The following is a 22,287-nucleotide window of genomic DNA, read 5'->3' as shown; positions in this document are numbered from 1 at the left end:
AATTGGAGGTTCCTGCCAGTTTTTCCTTAACGCGCGGCTTGAGGGGAACATCTCGCGATACCTGTGAGTTCTCGCGGGAACAGCATTCAAAAAGCCCTGGCGCTTACCTGAGAACTAGCTGAATGAATGTGTAGGCGACTCTGGTCGTGAAGTGGGGTTGCCATCGCGAACCTGGGCGCCGTGAGCCCTCGTCTCGAGCGGCTGGCTGCAGCAGCGGGGGAAAAGGGTGAGGAGAGAGGTAGGGGCAAGGGTCCTGGAGGGAGGTGCGTGTGGAGAGGAGCTGTGGGAGCGGCCAAGGGGAGTGCTCTCTGGGGAGTGGAGGAAAGCAGGGCCTAGGGAAACTTGGGGTCCGGGTCACGGCGGAGGCCTTTAGCAGGAACAACTTCTTCAGCGGAACCCGGAGTTCTTCTCAACCAGGTTCCGAGCCGGTCTCAATCTTCCGTTGGGCCGGGTGGCCACCTCCGGGTGTTCTGCCTCTGTACGGAAGACGGGGTCGCTCGCCTGGGCCTCCGGGTGATAACAAACACCGGGTCCGCTCGGTCCAGTACGGTAGCCGCTAGCCACTAGTGGCAGTCTGAATTGAGAAGTGCTGTAAAATGGAAGATGCAGGCTGAATTTCGAAGACTACACAAAAGGAGGAATGGCCCGTTGATAATTTTTATAAAGATTACATGTTGAAATGATAGTGTTTTTGGATGTATTGGGCTGAATAAAATATTACTAACATGAATTTCACCGTATTTACTTTTTTTAACCTGGCTCCTAGAAAATTAAAAATCGCAGATGTAGCTCGCATTCTATTTCCGTTGGACAGCGCAGCCGCAGACAGCTGCGTGTCAGGTTGTAATTGCTTTTCATCCCTTAGCTGGTGTAATATTCTCAAAAGCCCTGTTAGGTCGATATTGCTGTCTTTACTTTATGGATGAGCAAAGAAGACCTTAAACTGTCCAAGTTCATGCTGCCAGTGAGTTGTGGAAGTGGAATAAGAGCTAAGGCAGCCCGAATCCCTGAGCTCCCTGCCTCCTGAATGCTTTGTTATGTTTCTGAGAGGTTAAAATGTGGTTAGGAGCACCAGGCTTCGGAGCTGGGCCCTCGTTCCCATCTCAGCCACTTACTGATTACCCCGGCCAAGTTACTAAGCCTTTCTGTGCCTCCGTTTGCACATGTGTGAATGGGGGAAATACCTTATACTTCACGGAGTTGTTGAGAGAATTAGATACCATATGCAAAGCACCAAGTACGATGTCTGGCACCTGTTAGCTGTAGTTATTCAACCCTGGCTACCTCTTTGCAGATTTATAGGTTAACTCTTATTCATCCATCAGACGTTTGCCGGAAAGTTACTTCCTCAGCGAAATCTTTCTTGCCCATACTTAACCCTGCTCTGTCCCCACCCCACTTCCCAATTGAGGACAGCATCTCCATGTTACAGCCTGATACATCTCTCCCTCTTGCACTTACCACACTTATAAATCTTTACAGTTCATTTATTTGATTTAATGCCTTTCCACTAACAGACTGTTACATTCAAGAAGGCAGGGGTATTGTCTAGTTTTGGGGTCATCATTGTGTCCTCAGTAATAGCATAGTATCTGACACACAGTAAGAATTCTAGCAAGTCTTTGAATGAATGAGAGCTAGTTTTTTGGCTTCCTTGACATTGTTGGCCAGGATGTCTTGGGGCTAGTTCCCCCCCCCCTTTTTTTTTTTTTTGTAAATGTCGATTATAATATTTAACTTAGGTCCGTTAAATGACATAATTCATTTGAAGCACTCTGCCTGGCAAATAGTAGATCCTCACAGAGTATATGTTATTACTAACAATGCAATAATTAGTGCCTAGCCCCATCGCCAGGCTTTGGAAAGGTCTTTTATTTTTAAAGTTTGTTTATTTTGTGTGAGAGAGAGAGGGAGTGTCTGCAAGTGAGCAGGGGAAGGGTATAGAGGGGTTGAGAATCCCAAGCAGGTCCCAAGCTGACAGCACATGGAGCTGTCGAACCCATGAAGCATGAGACCATGACCTGAGCTGAAATCAAGAATCAGACACTCAACCGACTGAGCCATCCAGGCACCCATGGAAAGGTCTTCTATTTTAGAGCAGTAACTGCCAACCCTGGATAACTTAGGATACCTTTTATTTCCCTCTGTCTTCTAAAATCATATGTCTCCCATTTCATCTTCATTCTTAATGACCTTGCTTCCTGATTCACTGATAAATTGGAGCAGTTAGAAGAGCACTTATGCAGACTTCCACCACTAATCTACCTACTTATCAATGTCTGTACCCATATACTTTGCTTTCCCTTACTTTAGATGAAATATTCATGCTCCTTTCTGAAATCAGTCCCTGTACATTAGACCTCATTGTCTTTTCATCTCTTTAGCAGTTTGCCATGACCTCTCTAGCATCAGTTTTTCTTTTCTCCTGAATCTATCCCATGACGTATACACATGCTGTTATTTTTTCTTAATTTTTTTTTTTTGTTTTTAAAAGACAAACCTATTCCCCTTTCAGCTACTGCCCTGTTTATCTAGTAGTCTCCTTTGCAGCAAAACTACTTGTTTTCCTATTTTCCCACCATTCTCTCCACCCATTTCAGTTGGCTTCCAGGATAACACATGCTCTTGGTTTTCCTCCTACCTCATTGGTCATGCCTAAGTACACTTTACTTCTTCTTTCCACCTCTTAATGCCTCAAACCTTGGTCCTCTTCTTTTTAATTATGCTTGTACTCTGGAGATACCAAGGCTCAAGGATTTATGTTAATAACTCCTAGGTTTATATTACCAGCCCAGATCCTTCTACTAGTATAGCCAACTGGTTACTTGACATATATGATGTCCAAAAGATAAGCCCCTAATTTTTTTTTTAAGTTTATTTATTTTGAGAGAGGGAGGGAGAGAGAGAGAGAGACACTCCTAAGCAGGCTCTGTCACACAGAGCCCGATGAAAGGCTCGAACTCACAAACTGAGATCATGACGCTTAACCAGCTGCACCACCCAGACACCCCAAGCCCCCGATTTTTTTTTTTTTTAAACAATTTTTGCTCACAATTTTTGTGGCTTCAACTGATGGCAAATCTGCTCTACTTGTTGCTCAGGCCAGCCTTGGAGATATTTTTGACTTTTCTCTTTTTTATATACCCCACATTTAATTGTTAGAAAATCATGTTGGGTTTATGTCCAAGCTTCATGCAGAATTTGACCATTTCTCCGTACTCCTTATATAACCACTCTCATGTGAGCAATCATCTCACTTGGTCTTTCACTTGCTCCCCTCCAAACTATTCAACATAGCAGCCAAAATGATCCTTTTAAATGTATCAGATCTCTACTCCAGACTTTGTAATGAATCTCAATTTCACCCATAGTAGAAGCCAAAGTCCTCACAATAGCCCAATTAGCCTATTCTCTCCTCTGCTCTAAATTCATTCTTGTTCATTCCTTGGGTTTCCTTCCACTTTAATGCTACCCTTCTACCTCTATTCCTTTATCTTTCTGGAAAAAGGTACATGGCTAATTCTCTTACCTTCTGCAAGGCTTTGCTCCTAAGTCCCTTGAGGGCTTTTCCCCCAATGCTTATTTTAGATTTCATCCTACTTAAAATACTCCTACCTCTTCTAAGTTCCCTTATCCTGTTCTTTTTTTAATTTTATTTCCACTTTAATGCATTTAATTATTATACTACTTTTGCTTATCTCCTTCCACTGGAAGTTAAGTTTCATGAAAGAAGAGTGCTTTTTCTTTTGGTCCATTTGGATGCTGATGGATCTGAAATGCCCAGAATGGAGCTCAGCACACAGGCTTTAAGAAATATTGTTGGGGGCGCCTCAGTGGCTCAGTTGGTTAAGTGTTCAACCTCGGCTCAGGTCATGATCTCACGGTTTGTGAGTTCAAGCTCCATGTTGGGCTCTGTGCTGACAGCTCAGAGCTTGGAGCCCGATTTGGATTCTGTGTCTCCCTCTCTCTGTGCCCCTCCCCTGCTCATACTCTGTCTCTGTCTCTCTCTCAAAAATAAAACATTAAAAAAATATATTTGGTGAATGAATGACTACATTGACTGGAGAGTGGGGAAACACCTTATTAAAATCCTGTTGCTCTTTGAATGCAAAGCTGAGTTTAAATCTGGTCTGAGAGACTGGGACCAATTTGGAAAGGATCATGAGTAAGGTCCAGTTACAGTGGAATGTTTCTATACACAATGTTTCAGTCATTGATTAGAAATCTAGAATGAGAAATGTTCTTTAGTTACTCTGAACGTGATTCTGTTTTGCATGTCTTCTTATGAATAACTAGGAAAATACTAGGAGCCTGTTGTCAATAAAGCATATTTAATGTGTTCAAGAAGTTAACACTGTTTCAAAAAATTGTGGGCCTGAGAGTCTTTGCCTTACAAACCTTATTCAAAGCTGCCTTCTTACATTTTAAGTTAGCAGTCATGTTACTATAAAGTTTCTTGATTTCTTTCATTGTTCTCTTAACTTGATTACCTGTTTAGTGATGTATGAGACCCATCCAACCTTAGTATTTAAGAAGCTTAGCACACAACTGAACAGTTCCCTGCATTTCTTAGAAACAAGTGTGTTCAGGTTTTGTTTTTGTTTTCCTCTGTGATTTGGTCTCAAATCAGGTAATGGAATTAACAGATCTTTCTTTTAGAACAAGTGAATTTGACCATTTAAAAGTCAGGAATAATATCTTTGATGCTATGTTTTTCTGTATGTCAGTAGTATTAGGGGAAAAGATATATCTATTTTTTTTATTATTGTTATTGTATGGAGTATTTTGTTTAAGCTTAAGTACTTACACTTCCTCTGTTTACAGTAGACCAGAAGCAAAAAAAAATCATGGAGGCAGATATCATTGCAGATCTTCGATGCAAGCTCAAAGAGGTTGAAGAAGAGCGACTAAAAGCTGCACAATATGGTTTACAACTAGTAGAGAGCCAAAATGAGTTGCAGAATCAGTTGGATAAATGTCGTAATGAAATGATGACCATGACTGAGGTAGGACCCTGGACTCCTCTGTTTATAAGGGTGTGCTTAGTTATTGAAGATTTGTATTGTCTAGAAATTATTAATATTAGTTTGATTCCTTTTTGAAGATTTTAGTTCTAGTTCCTACTCACCCCCATCTCTAATAAAAGGAACTGAAGTAAATGAATTCCTAATATTCTTTCTGACCCTGTGTGTTCTGAATTTGGAAAGTTATTGTTCTCATACTGGATTTTAGATTTTATTTTGTCTGCAGTCTTCCTTGGTGACCTCACTTGTTTCATAGCTTTAGATAATACCTAAATGTCCTATGACACTATACCAGGACCTTACTTTACCCTTAAAGTCTAGATTTGTATATTCCATTGCCTCCTAATAGGCATCTCAAATGTAACAAACAGAATCATTGATTCTCTGTCTGCTAACAAAACATTCTCTTGCAATTTAGCTTACTTAGTAAACGTAAATAATTTAAGCCAAATTTCTAGGAGTTTTATTCAATATCTTTGTGTCCTTTATTTCTCATGTTTAATCCATTAGGAAGATCTAAGAACTTGACCATCCATCTATGTTACTGACCATTCTGATCCAGACCACCATCATCTGTCCCCTAGACTACTGTAGCCTTTTAACCAGGTTGCCTGCTTCCCTCATTGCCTTTCATACCATTCATTCTTCACACAGCAGCCAACTGGCCATTGAAAGAGAAACAAAAGATCATGTTACAGCCCTGCTAAAATCACTCCTATGGGGGCACCTGGGTGGCTCAGTTGGTTGAGCATCTGACTCTTGATTTCAGCTCAGGTCATGATCTCATGGTTTGTGGGATCAAGTGATCAAGTCCTGCGTTGGGCTCTGCACTGACAGTGTGTCATGGAGCCTGTTTGGGATTCTCTCTCTCCCTCTATCTCTGCCCCTGCTCCTGTGTGCACTCTCTCTCAAAAATAAACATTAAACACACACACGTGCCCACCTATGACTTCTGATTATATTTACAACAAAATCTAAACTCCTTACCGGGGTTTGCAGATTTGTATGTGATCTGACTCATGGCAACTACTTTACTCATCTTTAACTACTTTTGACCTCATCTTTAACTATTTTTCCTTGTTCTTAGCTATACTAATCCTGCCTTACAGGCTTTACATGAGCTGTTGCCTTCATCTGCATTGCTCATTCCCTGTCCCAACCCTTGGATTGAGTCCTCAACCTTTACATTTCTGTTTAATGTTACCTCAGCTTGAGAGACCTTCCCTGACTGTTTTGTAAAGTTGCCATCATTCACTGATCCAGCTAATTAAATCAGATTATAAGCTCCATGAGAGAAGGAATTTTGTTTGTCTTGTTCACTGCTGTATCTGTAGTGTCTGGCACACATTTATTGAAAGAATGAATTAATCTGTTTTCCGTTTTATGTAGTAAGTGCTCAGTAATATGGTTAAACTTTGATCTCAATATTTAAGTACAGCAAGTAAAAATAACTTGCTTATTTTTCTCTTATTTAATTTTCTCTTATTTTTAACAGCTTATTGAAGGAGTTTGAACTAATGCTTTTTTTAATCTTTAAACTTCCCTGTCAGAAGCAAAAGCCCTCTTAAATCCTCCTTTTATCTCTGCACTGTATTCATTTGAGAAGTCACTTGTGAACATTTCTCAGATGACTACATTCTGAAAGGTCTAATTTAGTATTTCATTTTTTACCTAGTCCACTATTTTATTTTCAGAGTCATAAGTAGAGCATATCATTATGAAACCAAGTAATTCTCACTAGGAAAGCTGAAGTGCTATAAAATGTTTTGTTTTGTTTTTATTTTTGTTTTTGTTTTCCCTAGCAGAGATTACTTGACATGTTGACATTCCATGAACACCTTTTTTTTCCTTAACAGGGAATAGAAGCAATTACCACATGAGTAGCATGGGTTGAAAGCCTCTGGGTTTTCTTAGGACTGATTAGCTACAAAGTTACTCCATATCTAACATGTGCTGGTTAGGTAGAAAGCAGCAAATAGGTGAAGTAGGAATGAAACAGTTCAAGGTGAGAAGTGCTTATATATGATGGATTTAAGTTAGTTTTACGTAATTGGATTATAATTGAATCTGTTTTCAGAATTATGAACAAGAAAAATATACTCTTCAGAGAGAAGTTGAGCTTAAGAGTCGAATGTTAGAAAGTTTGAGCTCTGAATGTGAAGCTGTTAAACAACAACAGAAAACACATCTGGAGCAATTAAAAGAACAACTAAGCAGAAGCCACGGACAGGAAGTGAATGAACTAAAAACTAAGGTTTGGATTTCTATGTATGTCAAAACAAAAATATTTCATGCTTATGGAATTACCAATCTGTAAATGTTAGGTGATGATGATTTTCTTGATATTGTCTATTCATAATAGCTGAGATCAAGGGTTCCATCATAATGTTGGGAGTGGGAACACTGAGAAACAAGTTTACCTGAGGGACTTGTATTAATAACATTGTACTAATTGAATACAGTTATTTAATTTTATTAACTGGGTATTTGAATGGAGTTTTAGTTTACTAACCACCATGACCTTTTTTAAAGTGCATAGTATGGCAGTCCCCTTTTAGAAAGACTGGGTTCCTAGTTTTCACTGCAACTAGTGATATACTTTGTAATTCTACAGAAGAAACCGGTAGTTTATTTATTGTAAAATAACATACATTAGAATTGATACTTTCTAGTTTGTTTATTGAAGGTTAACTGATAACATATGATCTGCCTCCTACAACAACTCCTTAAGGAGGATACCATGATTGTCTCCATTTAACAGATGAGAAAATCAATGTTTAAACAGAGTGAGTAAATTGGACAAAACCACAGAAATCAGTCGAGATTTGAACTGAAGCTGTCTGATTCTAAAGTCCATGTTGCTGTTCTTAGTCTAATGACATGTTATACTGGCTTCATTTCATGCATAAATACAAGTTGTCCATTCTTTTCTGGTACCCCCAACTATCCAGTGCCTTCAGGTTACTTCTAAGGAATCCAGACCTTTATCATGGCTCCTCTTTGTATAGAGTCCCTACTTCCCAGACCCCTCTCTACAAAACCTCTCCTGACTTTTTGCCTATTTTCTCAGAAGCCTGTTTTCTAATTTTCATTGTTACGTGTATCATCCTTCAAGATTTCTATGTATCTGTACCACCTATACTGTTAATTAATTTCTTTGACTCTCTTTTTATGTTTTATTATTTTAAGTAATGGTGTCATTGAAATTATATATTTGAGCTGGTTATATTTTTTCCTAAAATGTTGTCAGAAAAACATGACTATCAAAATATGCTTTCATGGTAATAGTTAGAATCATCTTACATTCATTCAGGTAAACAGTAATCCACCTTGTCTGAAACTAATCTAAGTTGAGACACCAATGGCTGATAATGATGCATTCTTCTTCCCCCGCTCCTCGCCACATTATTTTCATTTTAGCAGTGGCTTTCATTATGTAAACAAAAAAGAATAAAAGAGTAATGTAGGAAATACTCAGAGTCTGAGGCAAAGCCACCTATATAAGAGACGGCTTTTTGGTGGAGCAAAGACTAAATTAGTCAAAAAATATTTTCAGTCTTAATGGATGTTCTCAAGTCACTTGTGCCAAAATTTTCACATTTTATCTGAAATTTTTCACTTCTTTCTCACATATAATCCATCAACAAGTTCTAAGAGCCTGATCTATAAAACATCCATGTGTGCTGTTACCATTCTAGTCCAGATCACCATCATCTCTCCCCCAGACTACTATTGTAACCTTCTATCCAGGTAGCCTGCCTCCATCGTTGCTATTCATAACATTCACTCTTCACACAGTAGCCAAAGTGGCCAAGTCCAGACTTACTTTGATTACTAATATGGACTATTTGTATGTTTGTAAGACAGAACATATCACTATTATAAAAGATGCCTAGCCTTGGCCAAATAGGAAACCCTAATCGTCTCATCATGTAGTAAATTTGGGTCAGTCAGTCACTCCAACATAGATCATTCAGCTATTTTTTTTTTTTTTTCACATTATGAAAATAGGAAAGGGAAAGTAAGTCAAAAGGCTCTTATATTTTAAATAGAAAATATCAGGATATAATCTAAGAAAGTTGATACCCAATTGAAGATAATTCAATATAGATGATAATTGTAACCCTGGACATCAAGCAAAAGTTTTTTGTTGGTAACAGAAATCGTGTAGTGAATACTAGGCATTGTGTTATATGTTTTACCCACCTGATCTCAGTTGAGAGGCTCACAGTAACCCAGGAATGGTTGATACAATCATTTACCAGTTTTACATAGGAGGAATGAAATAGGCTAAATCTAGGCTTTACCTTAAAAATTCATCCTTCTGCTATAAGTTTGTTCCCTTTAAACTATATATTTTCAGTTTTCCAAGATTTAGAACTATATGAAAATGTAATTTGTTTTGTTCAGCTTGACTGTCTTCCAAAATAGTTATACTGCAGTTACCAGAATAATTTGTACTGCAACTATATATTCTGATGACCTTCAATTACCTTTTGATTTTTTAAGATTTCAATTTTTTTTTTTTTTACTTTAGTTAGAAAAACTAAAAGCAGAATTAGACGAAGCTAGGCTTAGTGAAAAGCAGCTGAAGCACAAAGTAGATCATCAGAAGGAACTCCTTTCATGTAAATCAGAGGAAATGAGAATAATGTCTGAGCGTGTACACGAAAGTATGTCTTCAGAGATGCTGGCTCTTCAAATTGAGCTGACTGAAATGGAAAGTATGAAGGTAATATTTATGGCATGTATGTTCTTAGAGTTTTTTTTTTTTCTTGCATATTTTTGTTACATGTTTTTGTTATAATTTTAAGGCTGAAATACTTTTTGGCTTAATTTTGATGTAACTAATTAAAAAATATTTTAGAGAGTTTTTAGGTGGATTACTTCATGCATAGTAAAGCTTTAAATTATGTGATTATGTAAAGCAGACTACCTTCCGATTAATGAAACCTCTGGAAGAATTTAGAGTCATTAACTGATCCTAGTTTGTGTCTAAAAACCCTATATAAATGTTGGTTTCATGGAAATTGATATGCATATGAATGTAGGGTTTTTTTTATTGTAGGCTGAGGTTAATTAAAAATTAAAGTCTTAACTTCATAGGAGAGAAAGATACCTTTTCATTTTGTTCCCTGCTGAAAAATATAATTTTATTATTTTATGATGCACCTTACAACCTTTGACTAGTTCTTTAGTTTTAGTTTTGAACCACGGCTGATAAACTGAGCAGCTGCTAAATGAAAGATTTATTGAGGAGAATTTCCTCTTTTTCAATTCCTGTTGAATAGACTACCCTCAAAGAAGAAGTGAATGAATTACAGTATAGACAAGAACAACTAGAACTTCTTAGTACTAATTTAATGCGCCAGGTAGACCGTCTTAAAGAAGAAAAAGAGGAGCGAGAGAAAGAAGCCGTTTCTTACTATAATGCCTTAGAGGTATTGTGATTACGGTAACATTATTTTTTCCAATTTATAATAAGTTGTTTCCTTGCTAACTTAACCCCTATCAGCTAAATTGTTTTCTTTTAAATTTAGAAAGCTCGTGTAGCAAATCAAGATCTTCAGGTGCAGTTAGACCAGGCCCTCCAGCAAGCCTTGGACCCCAGTAGTAAAGGCAACTCTTTGTTTGCAGAGGTACTTAACAAATACTCCATTGATTAAATTGGCATTTCACTTTATACAAGAATAATTACACATGTTAATATTTTCTAGGTGGAAGATCGAAGGGCAGCAATGGAACGTCAGTTCATCAGTATGAAAGTCAAGTATCAGTCACTAAAGAAGCAAAATGCATTTAATAGAGAACAGATGCAGAGAATGAAGGTATCGAGTTATCATCATTGGAGGCTTATTAAACCTATTTTGTATCCATATTACATGTACAAATATATCAAAGAAAGCATCTTTTCATTCAAAGAATGTACTTAGTTATTTCTAGAACTGCATGATTTTATTTTATTTTATTTATTTTATTTTATTTTTTTAATTCTTTTTTAATGTTTATTTATTTTTGAGACAGAGAGAGACAGAGCATGAGCAGGGAAGGGGCAGAGAGAGAGGGAGACACAGAATCTGAAGCAGGCTCCAGGCTCTGAGCTGTCAGCACAGAGGCCGATGCGGGGCTCGAACTCACGAACTGTGAGATCATGACCTGAGCTGAAGTCGGACACTCAACTGACTGGGCCACGCAGGCACCCCTAGAACTGCATGATTTTAGAAAAAAATATTTATTTTTTTATTTTTTTTAATTGAAATTTTTTTTTTTTTTTTTTTTTTTTTTACATTTATTTATTTTTGAGAAACAGAGAAACGGAGCACATGTGGGGAGGGGCAGAGAGAGAAGGAGAATCCAAAGCAGGCTCTAGGCTCTGAGCTGTCAGCACAGAGCCCAATGCGGGGCTAGAACTCACGAACCATGAGATCATGACCTGAGCCGAAGTTGGACGCTCTACCAACTGAGCCACCCAGGCACCCCCAAAAATCTACATTTTAAAATTGACTAAAAGATCTATTGTATTTTATTTAAAAAATTAATTCCTTAGTAAATATTTAGTAGTAATACAGTTAGCATCCATTGATTTTTTTTTTTTTTTTAATGGTTGCTCAATAACTTTGCCAGAAATGTATAAATGTCTGTGTAGTAGGGAAAAGAACTTGAAAAGTTTTTATTTCCTGCTGTTGTCCTGGCATCTCTTAGCACAGCCCTAAGGTTCCTACTTCAATGGAAGCTAGCTCTCTCACCATTCTTCAGTTCTCCTGCAAAGGCTTATTGAAGAGTGGGATTTAGATTTCCTTTTCTTGCAGTTCCTGAAGTCAGGCATGTTTTGATTTAAGGAGTTTTTGGTCATTTTAGTCAAACAGGCAGTAACAGAAAAACATGTGGAAGTTATAAAGATTGTAGTATTGTACCCAGCTTTTAGAATCCTGATCCTTAAACTGTTTTGCTTAACTGGTAACTGGAAGTCTCGAAGGGCTTCCTGCCTTTTATTTAGGATGGTGAGATTTACAAAGAAATATGAAAAGTCATAATTAAACTTTGGTGTTAGATGAACTTGGGATTGAATCCTAGTTCTGTCCATTGTTAGCTATGTGACCTTAGACAAGTATTTTTACTTTTCAGGACATCAGTCACCTCATCTATGAAGTAGATATGATAGAACCTGCCTCTTAAATTGTCCTGGAATTAAATAAAAGTATAGTAAAATGCTTACATGGTGCTTGGCGTAGAAGGAAGTACTGACTTAATAAAGATCTGTGGTTTTTAAGGATTTTGATTGTGCTGCCTGGTTTACTGAGGCTCTCCCCAATCAGGAATGACACTTTTTGTAAATTTTCTCACATTTGCTTTTTGTTTTCTTTCAATATTTGTTGGGTTACTATTAACCTCCCAGTGTTCCCATGATATTGGGACAACAAGTAGCATTCTGAATCTTCTTAGGCTAAATGTGTCTAGACTCTAGTCTGAAGTGGAACAAAATATGGGTCCTTAAAAATGTTAGAAGTCATCTTTCTGCCTTTGTGACCATAACTGCAACGTAATATCATTGTTTGCTTTCCTCAAACTATATTTAAACTAACTGATACTTTTTAGAACTTCAAAATTTTCTGAAGGCAGAAAGGAATGGTAATTTTAGATTCTAGTTAATTTCCTTTCAGCTGGTATGCAACTCCAGGTTTAGGTGGAGTCATAATTAGGTTCTGCTCTTAAATAAATTTCTTTATATTTGTATTGAAGATTCCCTCAATGTCCTTAGATGACTTTTACCTTTGCTTTCTATCCTTTTCATTTGTGAATCTCACCTTTATAAATATAAGTAGCTTCATAATTTCTCCCACATAATACTATTGAGGTTAATCAAAATTTTAGAAAAACCCCAGCAGACCCTTAATGACAGTGGATGTGATGAATAAAGTATAACATTATAGCATTTGAGCAGGTTTATTTACTGGTTAAGTGATGCTTCTGGATCATAGCCATTCATTTCAATTTTATGTTTCACAGAAGTACAAATAATTATTATCAGATATTACTCCTAAGTATTCAGATAAGTACTCAGAGTTATATCTATAACTAAACTTATTGATATAAATATTTTCAAATTATTAGATTATTAAATTAGACATAGCTAGTTTTGTTTCCAAACTGAGTTCAGGGGGTAATATAGTACAAAATATGCATTATACCAAAAATGTTATTGTTAGAATTTTCCTCTCCCCAACTCAGATCTGTGGGGGGTGGGGGTGGAATTGTAATTTTTTTTTTTCCCCAGTTACAAATTGCGACATTGCTACAAATGAAAGGATCTCAAACTGAGTTTGAGCAACAGGAGCGGCTGCTTGCCATGTTGGAGCAGAAGAACGGTGAAATTAAACACCTCTTAGGTGAAATCAGAAACCTGGAGAAATTTAAGGTATGTGTAACCCCTTCAATAGTGCAGCCAGATTTGGTTTGAATATCTTACATCAGTTGACCCTTGAGTAACACAGGGGTTAGGGATGCCCACCCCTGTGCTGTCAAAACTCTGCATAATTTTTGACTCCCCCAAAACTGTATTAGTAGCTTACTGTTTATTGGAAGCCTTACTGATGACATAAACAGTTGATTGACACATGTTTAGTATGTTATATGTATAATACACCATATTCTTACAATAAAGTAAGTTGGAGAAAATAAAGTGTTATTAAATTATAAGGAAGAAAAAATAACATTTACAGTACTCTACTGTGAAAAATTCACATATGAGTGGACCTATACCACTCAAACCTGTGTTATTCGAAGGACAACTGTATTAACCTAATATGCTATTCATTTTGAGTAATAAGAATTGTTGTTTTCTTTAGAGTTTATATGAAAGTACGGAATCTAGGCAGTCCGTCAACTCTGACACTCCAGAAGATAACACTTACTATACAGATTTACTTCAGATAAAGCTTGACAACTTAAAGTAAGTGTTGGGTGGTTAGAAAGATGGACACACTCTTGACTTGCTTATAATAAGTAGTATTAGTGACTACAAATTTTTGTTTTCACATTGCCAAAAGAAATTCCGGAAAAGAAAAGCAACAAAAATATATTGGTGGCAGATGAGATATATTGAAGATATAATTAGTGCTGGTTATTGAAGAAAAGATATTTTCAATGAGTAATTAAAGATTTTGATTTCTTTGGGTTTAGTTTTTTAGACTGGTAAGTGAAAAGAACTTTAATACAGAAAATGTACTTATACTCTAAATTTTTCAAGATTAATATCACCTAATTTAAAACTTGAAAGTTATTTGTACGTGCATTACTGCGGAAATAATATTTTGCCCCTTTGTCCATTTCCTTTGAAGAATGCATGACTTTTTTTTGTTTGAAAATGCTATTGTTAAAGCTTATTTTGTTTATTGTTTCTTTCTTATCTAAAACCCCCCAAAAATGTATTTTTGTCTAAGAGTTCAAGTATATAGTAAAAGATCTTGCAGTAACAATATACCTTGTGTGTGTGTGTGTGTGTGTGTATAAAACATGTATGTATATTGTGTGTTATTTTAATATTCCTTGATTCTCCTTTTTGTATTTATATAGCAAAGAAAATGAAAGCACTAAAGGTGAATTGTCCATCCAGCGAATGAAAGCATTATTTGAGAGCCAACGGGCTTTGGATATTGAAAGAAAACTTTTTGCAAATGAAAGATGCCTCCAGCTCTCCCAAAGTGAAAATATGAAACTGAGAGCTAAATTAGATGAGTTAAAACTGAAGTATGAACCTGAAGGTATGCATGTCTCATTTATGTTGTCTTTTAAATTATGAGACACCCTGAGAAATCCTATCAAGTTTTTTTCTTACTACAGCTTTATGCAAATCCCATTACAAACTAATTTATGGTTATGTATCTGTATCTAATAAAACAGATTTACTCCTACAAAAGATGTAGGAAAATTCTAAGAGAACTGGATACTGGGTATGTATGAATATGATAGGTATTCTGTTGGATATCTGTATATTAGAGCCTTGATAAGGTTTGAAAACCTTAGAGATTTTTCCATTCAAGATTGTGGACACCTTACATAATACCAAAGAGTTTGATTTTGTTGAGGCAACTGATGCTTGGGCTCTTTATTAGTTAATACCATTTATAGAAAACCTAAAAATGGAGACTTAAAAAAGATAGGTATTAATTCTTCCCCTTACAAAAGTCTGGAAGAGACATTCCAGAACTGGTCAGAGTGTCAGGATCTAGGCTTCATTTGCATTGTTCATCAGTATAATCCTTGAGTAGAATTGAGTCACATGACTCCCCTACAAGAAAAGCTGAGAAAGGCAATCTTGATTCTCAGGGGTCATATTCCCAACTACATCTTGGGATTTTTTTTTTTTTTTCTAAGTGTAATAGACATATAATATTTTATTAGTTTCAGGGGTATATCATAATGATTCAATATTTATACATAATAAAATGATACCCCCCCATGATAAGTCACCATGCAAAGTTATTACAATATTATTGAGTATATTCTTGGGGGATCTATTATTGAGGAAGACTAGTGGGACAGATATTAGAGGACAACTAGCAAGTCTGATCACTGAGGTAGAAAATAGCCTTAATATATAGGCTTTGCATCTCACATACTAAAAAAGAGTAGTTTTACTGTCTGTTTGTAAATTAAAAAATAAGAGGCTAAAAATAAAACAAAGCCTAATAATGTGATGGTTCTTAAAGCAAAAAAAAAGTGTTGTTACATGTTTTAGGTTATAGATTTTCAGCCAGTTTTTGCTCCTATGCTGTTCACATACCTAAGACTGTCATTATTGTTCATGACTCATGTCATTCTCAATAGTAATGGGGAGGTTGTCAGTAATAGTAAGCTTTTTTATAGTTTAAAAAGGCTGCTCTTCTCATCCTTTTTCTCTTTGCTGATTCTAATAGGCTTTCCTACTTAAAAATTACACATTATGAATTTCAAAGGTCTGCTGAACTGAACACTGCAAACAGAGGAAAGTGTTGTGAATCTAGTTGATTCAGGGAGAATCTAGCTGATGCAAGAGAAAGGGAAGATAATGATATAAAAAGAACAGTGTAGATAGAGCAGGGACACCAACCCCATGTCCACCCATGGTTTCTCCCACCTTCACTAACAATTTTGATTTTGAAAATGAAAAACACATTGGTAAGAGGATAGGGAAAAGATAAAACAATTAATTTAGTGACTGTAAGTAGGCCTGCAAAGGGGGTGGAATGATGCTATGTTAGGCAGTGGGGGTAGAAGTCTATTGCTGTAGTCTGCAGTGAGATGTACTATGGTTTGAACTTGGGAGGTATCCACAGTAGAAGTACTCAGATTTTGAACATACTTTGTGGGTGGGGCTAATAAGCACAAATTGCCATAGAGAATTTGACTTGTTCTTTGCATGTAGTCATTACAACACACAATATTGAGTGGAGTAAGTGTTTTTAATCCCCATTTTACAGACAAAGAAAATAAAGTTCAAGAGGTTAAGTACTTCCTCCAGGTCACCCAGCTACAGAGTACTACTATGAGGATTTGTATCTGGATTCCTTGACTCTTAGCCACTGCATCCTTCCTCACCTCCATGCTGAAGTCTTATAAAGCCCTGTGTAACTTTTATCACAATATCAGAAGAGAACATATAAGTGTTACTTCTGAGAGCCAAATCTTTTGAGTTCCCAAGGAAAATTTATAGCCAGATAACCTTTAAAAGATATAGTTAGTGAAGTCTATGAAAAAGAAAGGATAAAAGACAGAAACAATATATTTCAATAAAGAGATAAGTGGGTTTTAAAAGAATGAAGAAAAGGAAAGGAAAAACCAATATAACTAGTTCTATCTTTTTATGTTTATGGTGTCTTTGTTTTGACTTATTGACTGAATATACTTTTAATGTTTTTATCCTCAGAGAAAATTGAAGTGCCTGTGGCCAAAAAGAGGCGTGAGGTCCTGCCTGTGGATATAACCACCCCTCACAGTGTGTGTGCCAAAAGTGCAGTAGAGGAAGAAGTTTGTAGATTACCACCTCAGAAAGAGGAGGCACAGTGCTGTCCCAGCAATTCAGAAAATAACAACTTGCAGATAGAAAAGACAGTTTCTGTAAATACACCAGAAGTCATTCTGTCTCCTCATAAGAGTCTGCCCATGGATACTCAGCCAAGGAAGGAAAAGAAGTGTGTAAAACTTATAGGAGTTTCAGCAGACTCTGAAGTCTTAAGTGAAAGAAGTGGAAACACCCCGAATTCTCCCAGGTCAGTGGCCTATTTTCCTCAGGGCAACCAGCAGACCTCTCCATCTCTTCTCTATCGCTGCATGAACTGTGCTATCTGTTTCTTTATCTATTTTCTTAGTATTGCATGTAGTGTAATTCCCCAATTTCATCTGCCTACCTTCAACTTTTTTAAAACTTTAAGAAAAACTAAAATGATCACAAAGGGAAAGGACTCCTGAATAAGGGAATTATTTTCGAGAGTTACACTTTGCTATTTCAAGAAACAGAAATACCACAGTCTAGTACATCTCTGAATGTTTTGTTGGTTTCAAGAAATGTATAGTTGGTTATTTTTCCCCTAGTTCAAGAGTGACCATGAAAGAAAAATTAACTTATGTCCTAAAAGGGCTTTCTAGTAGTCTAAGAAATTTCAGCCTTCTAGAAACTGTTAGGTGAAAATTTTTTATGGCTTTTGAAATTGTTTATCCTAAGTCTACAAGAAACAGCTTTGATTTTGACATTTTTAAATATCAAAGGTAATTCATTTTCATTTTTATATCAAAACTTCAAAGCCTCTAGTTTCTACATGTTTGAGTTTGTGACTCAAAGAGGAAGTGTCAGACATGTGTCTATAGGAATTAACATTTTAAGGGCCTTATCTTTAAAACAAATTAAAATAATAGAGATTGGGAGGTAAGAGAAAGTGAGTGAAAGGAAAAGGTAGGTAACAGTGACTGAAGCTAGGATAGAATAAGATACAAGCTCAGGGCAAGTGTAGCAGGACCAAGAGTAGGGAAAAAAGGAATGAGAATGGAGAAGGTAATAAAATGATGAAGGATGTCTGTATGCAATGGAATGATAGATGCATTTAAAATGAGTATCTTTAGACATTTTAAAAATTAAGCATATTGATGTGAAAACAGGTTGGATTGTCTACTTATTAAAATGATCTTTAAGGTGCTACTAGGGCTACATGAGTCTTTGATGGGAAGGTACAGAATAAGACATTTTACTAGTGTGTATTTGAGTTAAGATAGTAAGACATAGCCCACCTTTGTAAAAGGGCTGTTTTGTATGTTTTGCCTGATTTTTTTTAGTAAGTCTTTAGTGCTACTGAAGGTACTGTACAGTGAAAGCACCTCAACAATGTGAGCAGCTATTATTATTAAGAGAAGGACTGTTGACCCCTGAGCAACATGGGTTTGAACTGTGCAGGTCCACTTCCATGCGAATTTTTTTTTTCATATATATATATATACCATACATTATTGTAAATGTGTTTTTCTTATGATTTTCTTAACATTTTCATTTCTGTAGATTTACTTTAAGAATGCAGCATTTGATACATATATAAAATATGTGTTAATCACTTGTTTATGTTATGGGTAAGGCTTCCAATCAACAGTAGGCTATCAGTAGTTAAGTTTGGGGGGAGTCAGAGGTTATATGAGGATTTTTGACTGCAGGGGTCAGCATTGTTCACAGGTCATCTATAATTTATTACTCCATTCCTTGAATTTTTATATAGTAACATTATAAGTCTCATAAGGTAAAAGCCTAATATTCTCAAAGAAAAAGTAACTTCAAATAAATTATAAGTCACACACACACACACACACACACACACACACACACACACACACACACAGAGTTCCAAGTAGTTTTGAAATGAAGTCAGTAGGTTATGTTTGTATATATGTGATTCATTGTGTAAGTGTGCTTGACCATTGTATATTTCTGGAGGTGCAGTTCCAGAATTAGTGCAGACCTTGCTACCTGTGTTGTCTTCATTTCTTTTTCTGCTCTTTTTTGCTTGATAAAAATTACTTAAGCAAATGTATTTAGCTACTTGTTTGACTCAAATTAAGTAGCACGTTGGAATTTTGTCTGGCTACTGAAACAAAAACAAATAAAATACCACAAAACGTTTGTTTTTGTGTATGTGTGAGTCCATCTGCTAACTCAATATGTTTCCAGCCTTTTGCTCGTTGCATGATTAACTTAGACACACAATACTATGATAATATTACAATAGTAAATATGGGTTTACTGGGGACTTCACTATTGCATGCTTTATAAATTTAACTGATAATCTTGCTATTAAATCTTTATAAACCTTTTAAAATATATCTTCACTGTTTTTTCATAAATGATTATTCTGCTAGTTAAAATTCAATTTAAGTTTTGTGTTTCTTTTATGAGACAAATTGCCATGTGTTCATGCACTTCAGTATTCCATGTTATTTTTATCTTGTGTTTTCCTTTTGTAGGTCATGTTAACATTAAAGTTGTGCTCTAGCATTTAAATTTTTTTGTTAGGTGTGCTTATAGTAGACATCCCATTATATTTTAATTCTTAAATTTAGGCTTTGCCATGACTTTTATCGGCGTTAAAAATATTTCTTTGGACATTTAAAATATTAAGTCTGTTGACGTAAAAAGTCTCTTTTAGAGAGGCAGTTACTTAGTTTTCTTAATGGTATTGGAGTCACCTATAATTTTTCCTCGTATACATACAAACAATTATGTCTCATTAGAGGCCCATTATATGAGAAGATTGTTTCTTCTGTAATTTTTCTTAACCATATTTGAATTCAGAGTGGATGCTTTAATGCCTGTAGGTTAGCTGCTGAATCAAGGCTTCAAACAGAAGTTAAAGAAAGGAAAGAAACTGCAAGCAAATTGGAAAAGGAAACTTGTAAGAAATCACATCCTATTGTATACGTGTCCTCCAAATCAACTCCAGAGACCCAGTGCCCTCAGCAGTAAGGACTTTTCTTTAATGAGAGTAAGGTACCACTTGCCCGAAAGGTTGATTTGGAGCTTTGTTAAGATTGTCTTTATCAGAAGTATACAACCTTGTAGGTTATTTCTTTCTACCTGTTGTGCCAAGACCTGGCATTTTCATGTTCCTCTGACCAAATGTTTAAAATTTGGTTGTGATTCTAAGCAGGAGAGTTCCTTAAATGATGACTCTTCATGGAACTTCTATTAATGACAGTAAATAAACTAATAACTGAAGGAAAGTGTTATTATAAATTATTTGTTGCATTGTATATGGATTTTTTAAGTGTCATTAACACATACCTTCTAAGTCACATATTTGGAAAGAACACAAATCATTAACGATTACATTTTCCTATGTACTTTTTAATGAACTTAGTTTTTCACTATATTATAAAAATAGAAAACTTAGTTTAAAAATATATATTATATTGTAACTGGATTTTATCAGTGTTTAAAGCATCTATGTTTATCTTTGTATTCATGTACATGATTTAAATTTTAAGTCTCAAGCATATGAAAAATATAATTTTGAAACTTAAAACTGCCATAAATGATCCCCTATTTTTTTACTCTGTATAGATAACACATTGTTATCAAAAGGGGATAAAGGAAGTAAAATGAAACTTCAGAAATTCTTAATTCCCTGGTACATATAATTTATATATATATATATACACACACACACACACATATATATATAATTTATATAATTATATACATATATAATATATATTTTTAATTCTAAACTTTCCAAATAAAGTCTTTTTTTTTCCTTTAAATGATTATAATCTTGTCTACAACTTAATGTCATATATATACATATACTGTAGGTGGATGTATTTATTTATATATAGAGAGAGAGTTAAGATCTTGGTTTATGTGATTATGAAGCCTGGCAAGTTCAAAATCATCATGATGGGCTAACAGGCTGGAGACCCAAGGAAGAGCCAGTGTTACAGTTCAAATCCAGAAGCTGTTTGGTGCAGAATTCTCTCTTGCTCTGGGGAGCTCAGTCTTTTGTTCTAAACAGGACTTGAACTAACTGCATACATAGACCGATTCACTTTATGGAATGCAAACTACTTTACTCAAAGTCTGCAGGTTTAAATGTTAACCTAATCCAAAAACACTCTCAAAGAAACATCCAAAATAATGTTTGACCACATATCTAGGCTCCTTAGCCTTGCCAAATTGATACATACCATTAACCATCACAGTCAGTTACTTAAGTTTATTGAAATATATTAGATAGAAGGAACTTGCCTCTCACTTCTAAGAAATTAAATAAACTTTTAATTCTAATTTTCTGAAAAAAGCATACTCTAAACAATTTAGAGGTTTCACATTAAATAATAACTCTTGCAAAAAGAAGTAGCTGAAGGCACCAGGGAATGAAAATTTTAACCTGAGGATAATAAACAAATAATTGACCATATTCATTGCATATTATAAAATATACATTAATTCCTTCCAATATTGAGTTGTTATGTGAAGCTGTGTGCTAGGGGTGCAAAAATAACCCTTTAGAGCTCAGTTTAATAGACCCACATAGATGAGTAGTGGTAGTACTGTTATTACTTGTAATAACAATCATATTTAACATTTGAATAAACCTAATGTCCAGGCATTCTTCTAAGCCCTTTCATGTATTACCACATTTAACCTTCCAACATCCCTGAGAGTTAGATATTTGTACTTAACTATCCTCATTTTATAGATGAAGAAAACAAGGTCAGAGAAGTTATTGATCCAAGGGCACAGGTGTTAGTAAGTGATGAAAAGTGTGGTAGAGGTTATTAATAGCAAAGTATACAAAGTACTGTAATAACAGAGAGGGAAACAAGAAACTGCCTGTGGCCTTCCTGTATCTTTGTCATCTTTTACAGTGTCTCAGAGGTTTCCTGAGGCATGGAGAGAATAGCACTACAGGTGGGAGAAATAGCTGTTCAAAGAGTAAAGGCATGAAACAACATTTCTAATCCTATAGACAAACTGAGCAACTGTGATTAAAGGTTGAAGAATAGGGATGAGAAGAGAACCTTATCCATCTACCTTCTGCTTTATCACCCTTAGGTGTTCTGTTGAGTCTTGAGTCTTTTTATTTTTTAAATGTTTATTTATTTTTGAGAGAGAGAGAGACAGCATGAGCGGGGGAGGAACAGAGAGAGAGGGAGACACAGAATCTGAAGCAAGCTCCAGGTTCTGACCTGTCAGCACAGAGCCTGACACGGGGCTTGAACTCACATACCATGAGATCATGACCTAAGT

At 35.8% G+C, this 22,287-nt stretch overlaps 1 protein-coding gene across 6 annotated transcripts; it reads left to right on the top strand.

Moving 5' to 3' along the window:
- The first annotated feature begins 6 nt into the window (after positions 1-6).
- SPDL1 (spindle apparatus coiled-coil protein 1) lies at positions 7-20,253 on the top strand. Of its 6 annotated transcripts, XM_007077640.3 has the most exons (12): positions 70-226; positions 4,825-5,006; positions 7,102-7,278; positions 9,562-9,756; positions 10,316-10,465; positions 10,565-10,663; positions 10,742-10,852; positions 13,300-13,440; positions 13,871-13,974; positions 14,598-14,785; positions 16,930-17,272; positions 19,854-20,253. In XM_007077640.3, exons 2-12 carry the CDS (start codon positions 4,848-4,850, stop codon positions 19,999-20,001), a joined length of 1,815 nt encoding a protein of 604 aa, XP_007077702.1. In that variant the 5' UTR covers positions 70-226; positions 4,825-4,847; the 3' UTR covers positions 20,002-20,253. The 6 variants fall into 6 exon arrangements, with proteins under 6 accessions (XP_042848603.1, XP_007077702.1, XP_042848597.1 ...); XM_042992669.1 differs by lacking the exons at positions 70-226; positions 19,854-20,253 and adding an exon at positions 7-63 and having other exon boundaries at positions 16,930-17,604; XM_042992663.1 differs by lacking the exon at positions 19,854-20,253 and having other exon boundaries at positions 4,828-5,006; positions 16,930-17,604.
- The last annotated feature ends 2,034 nt before the right edge of the window (positions 20,254-22,287 follow it).

The sequence above is a fragment of the Panthera tigris genome, chromosome A1 (assembly GCF_018350195.1).
Source record: "Panthera tigris isolate Pti1 chromosome A1, P.tigris_Pti1_mat1.1, whole genome shotgun sequence".
NCBI classification, from domain to species: Eukaryota; Metazoa; Chordata; class Mammalia; order Carnivora; family Felidae; genus Panthera; species Panthera tigris.
The sequence above is the reverse complement of the archived record's forward strand: the minus strand, read 5'-3'. Positions and strand labels throughout refer to the sequence as shown.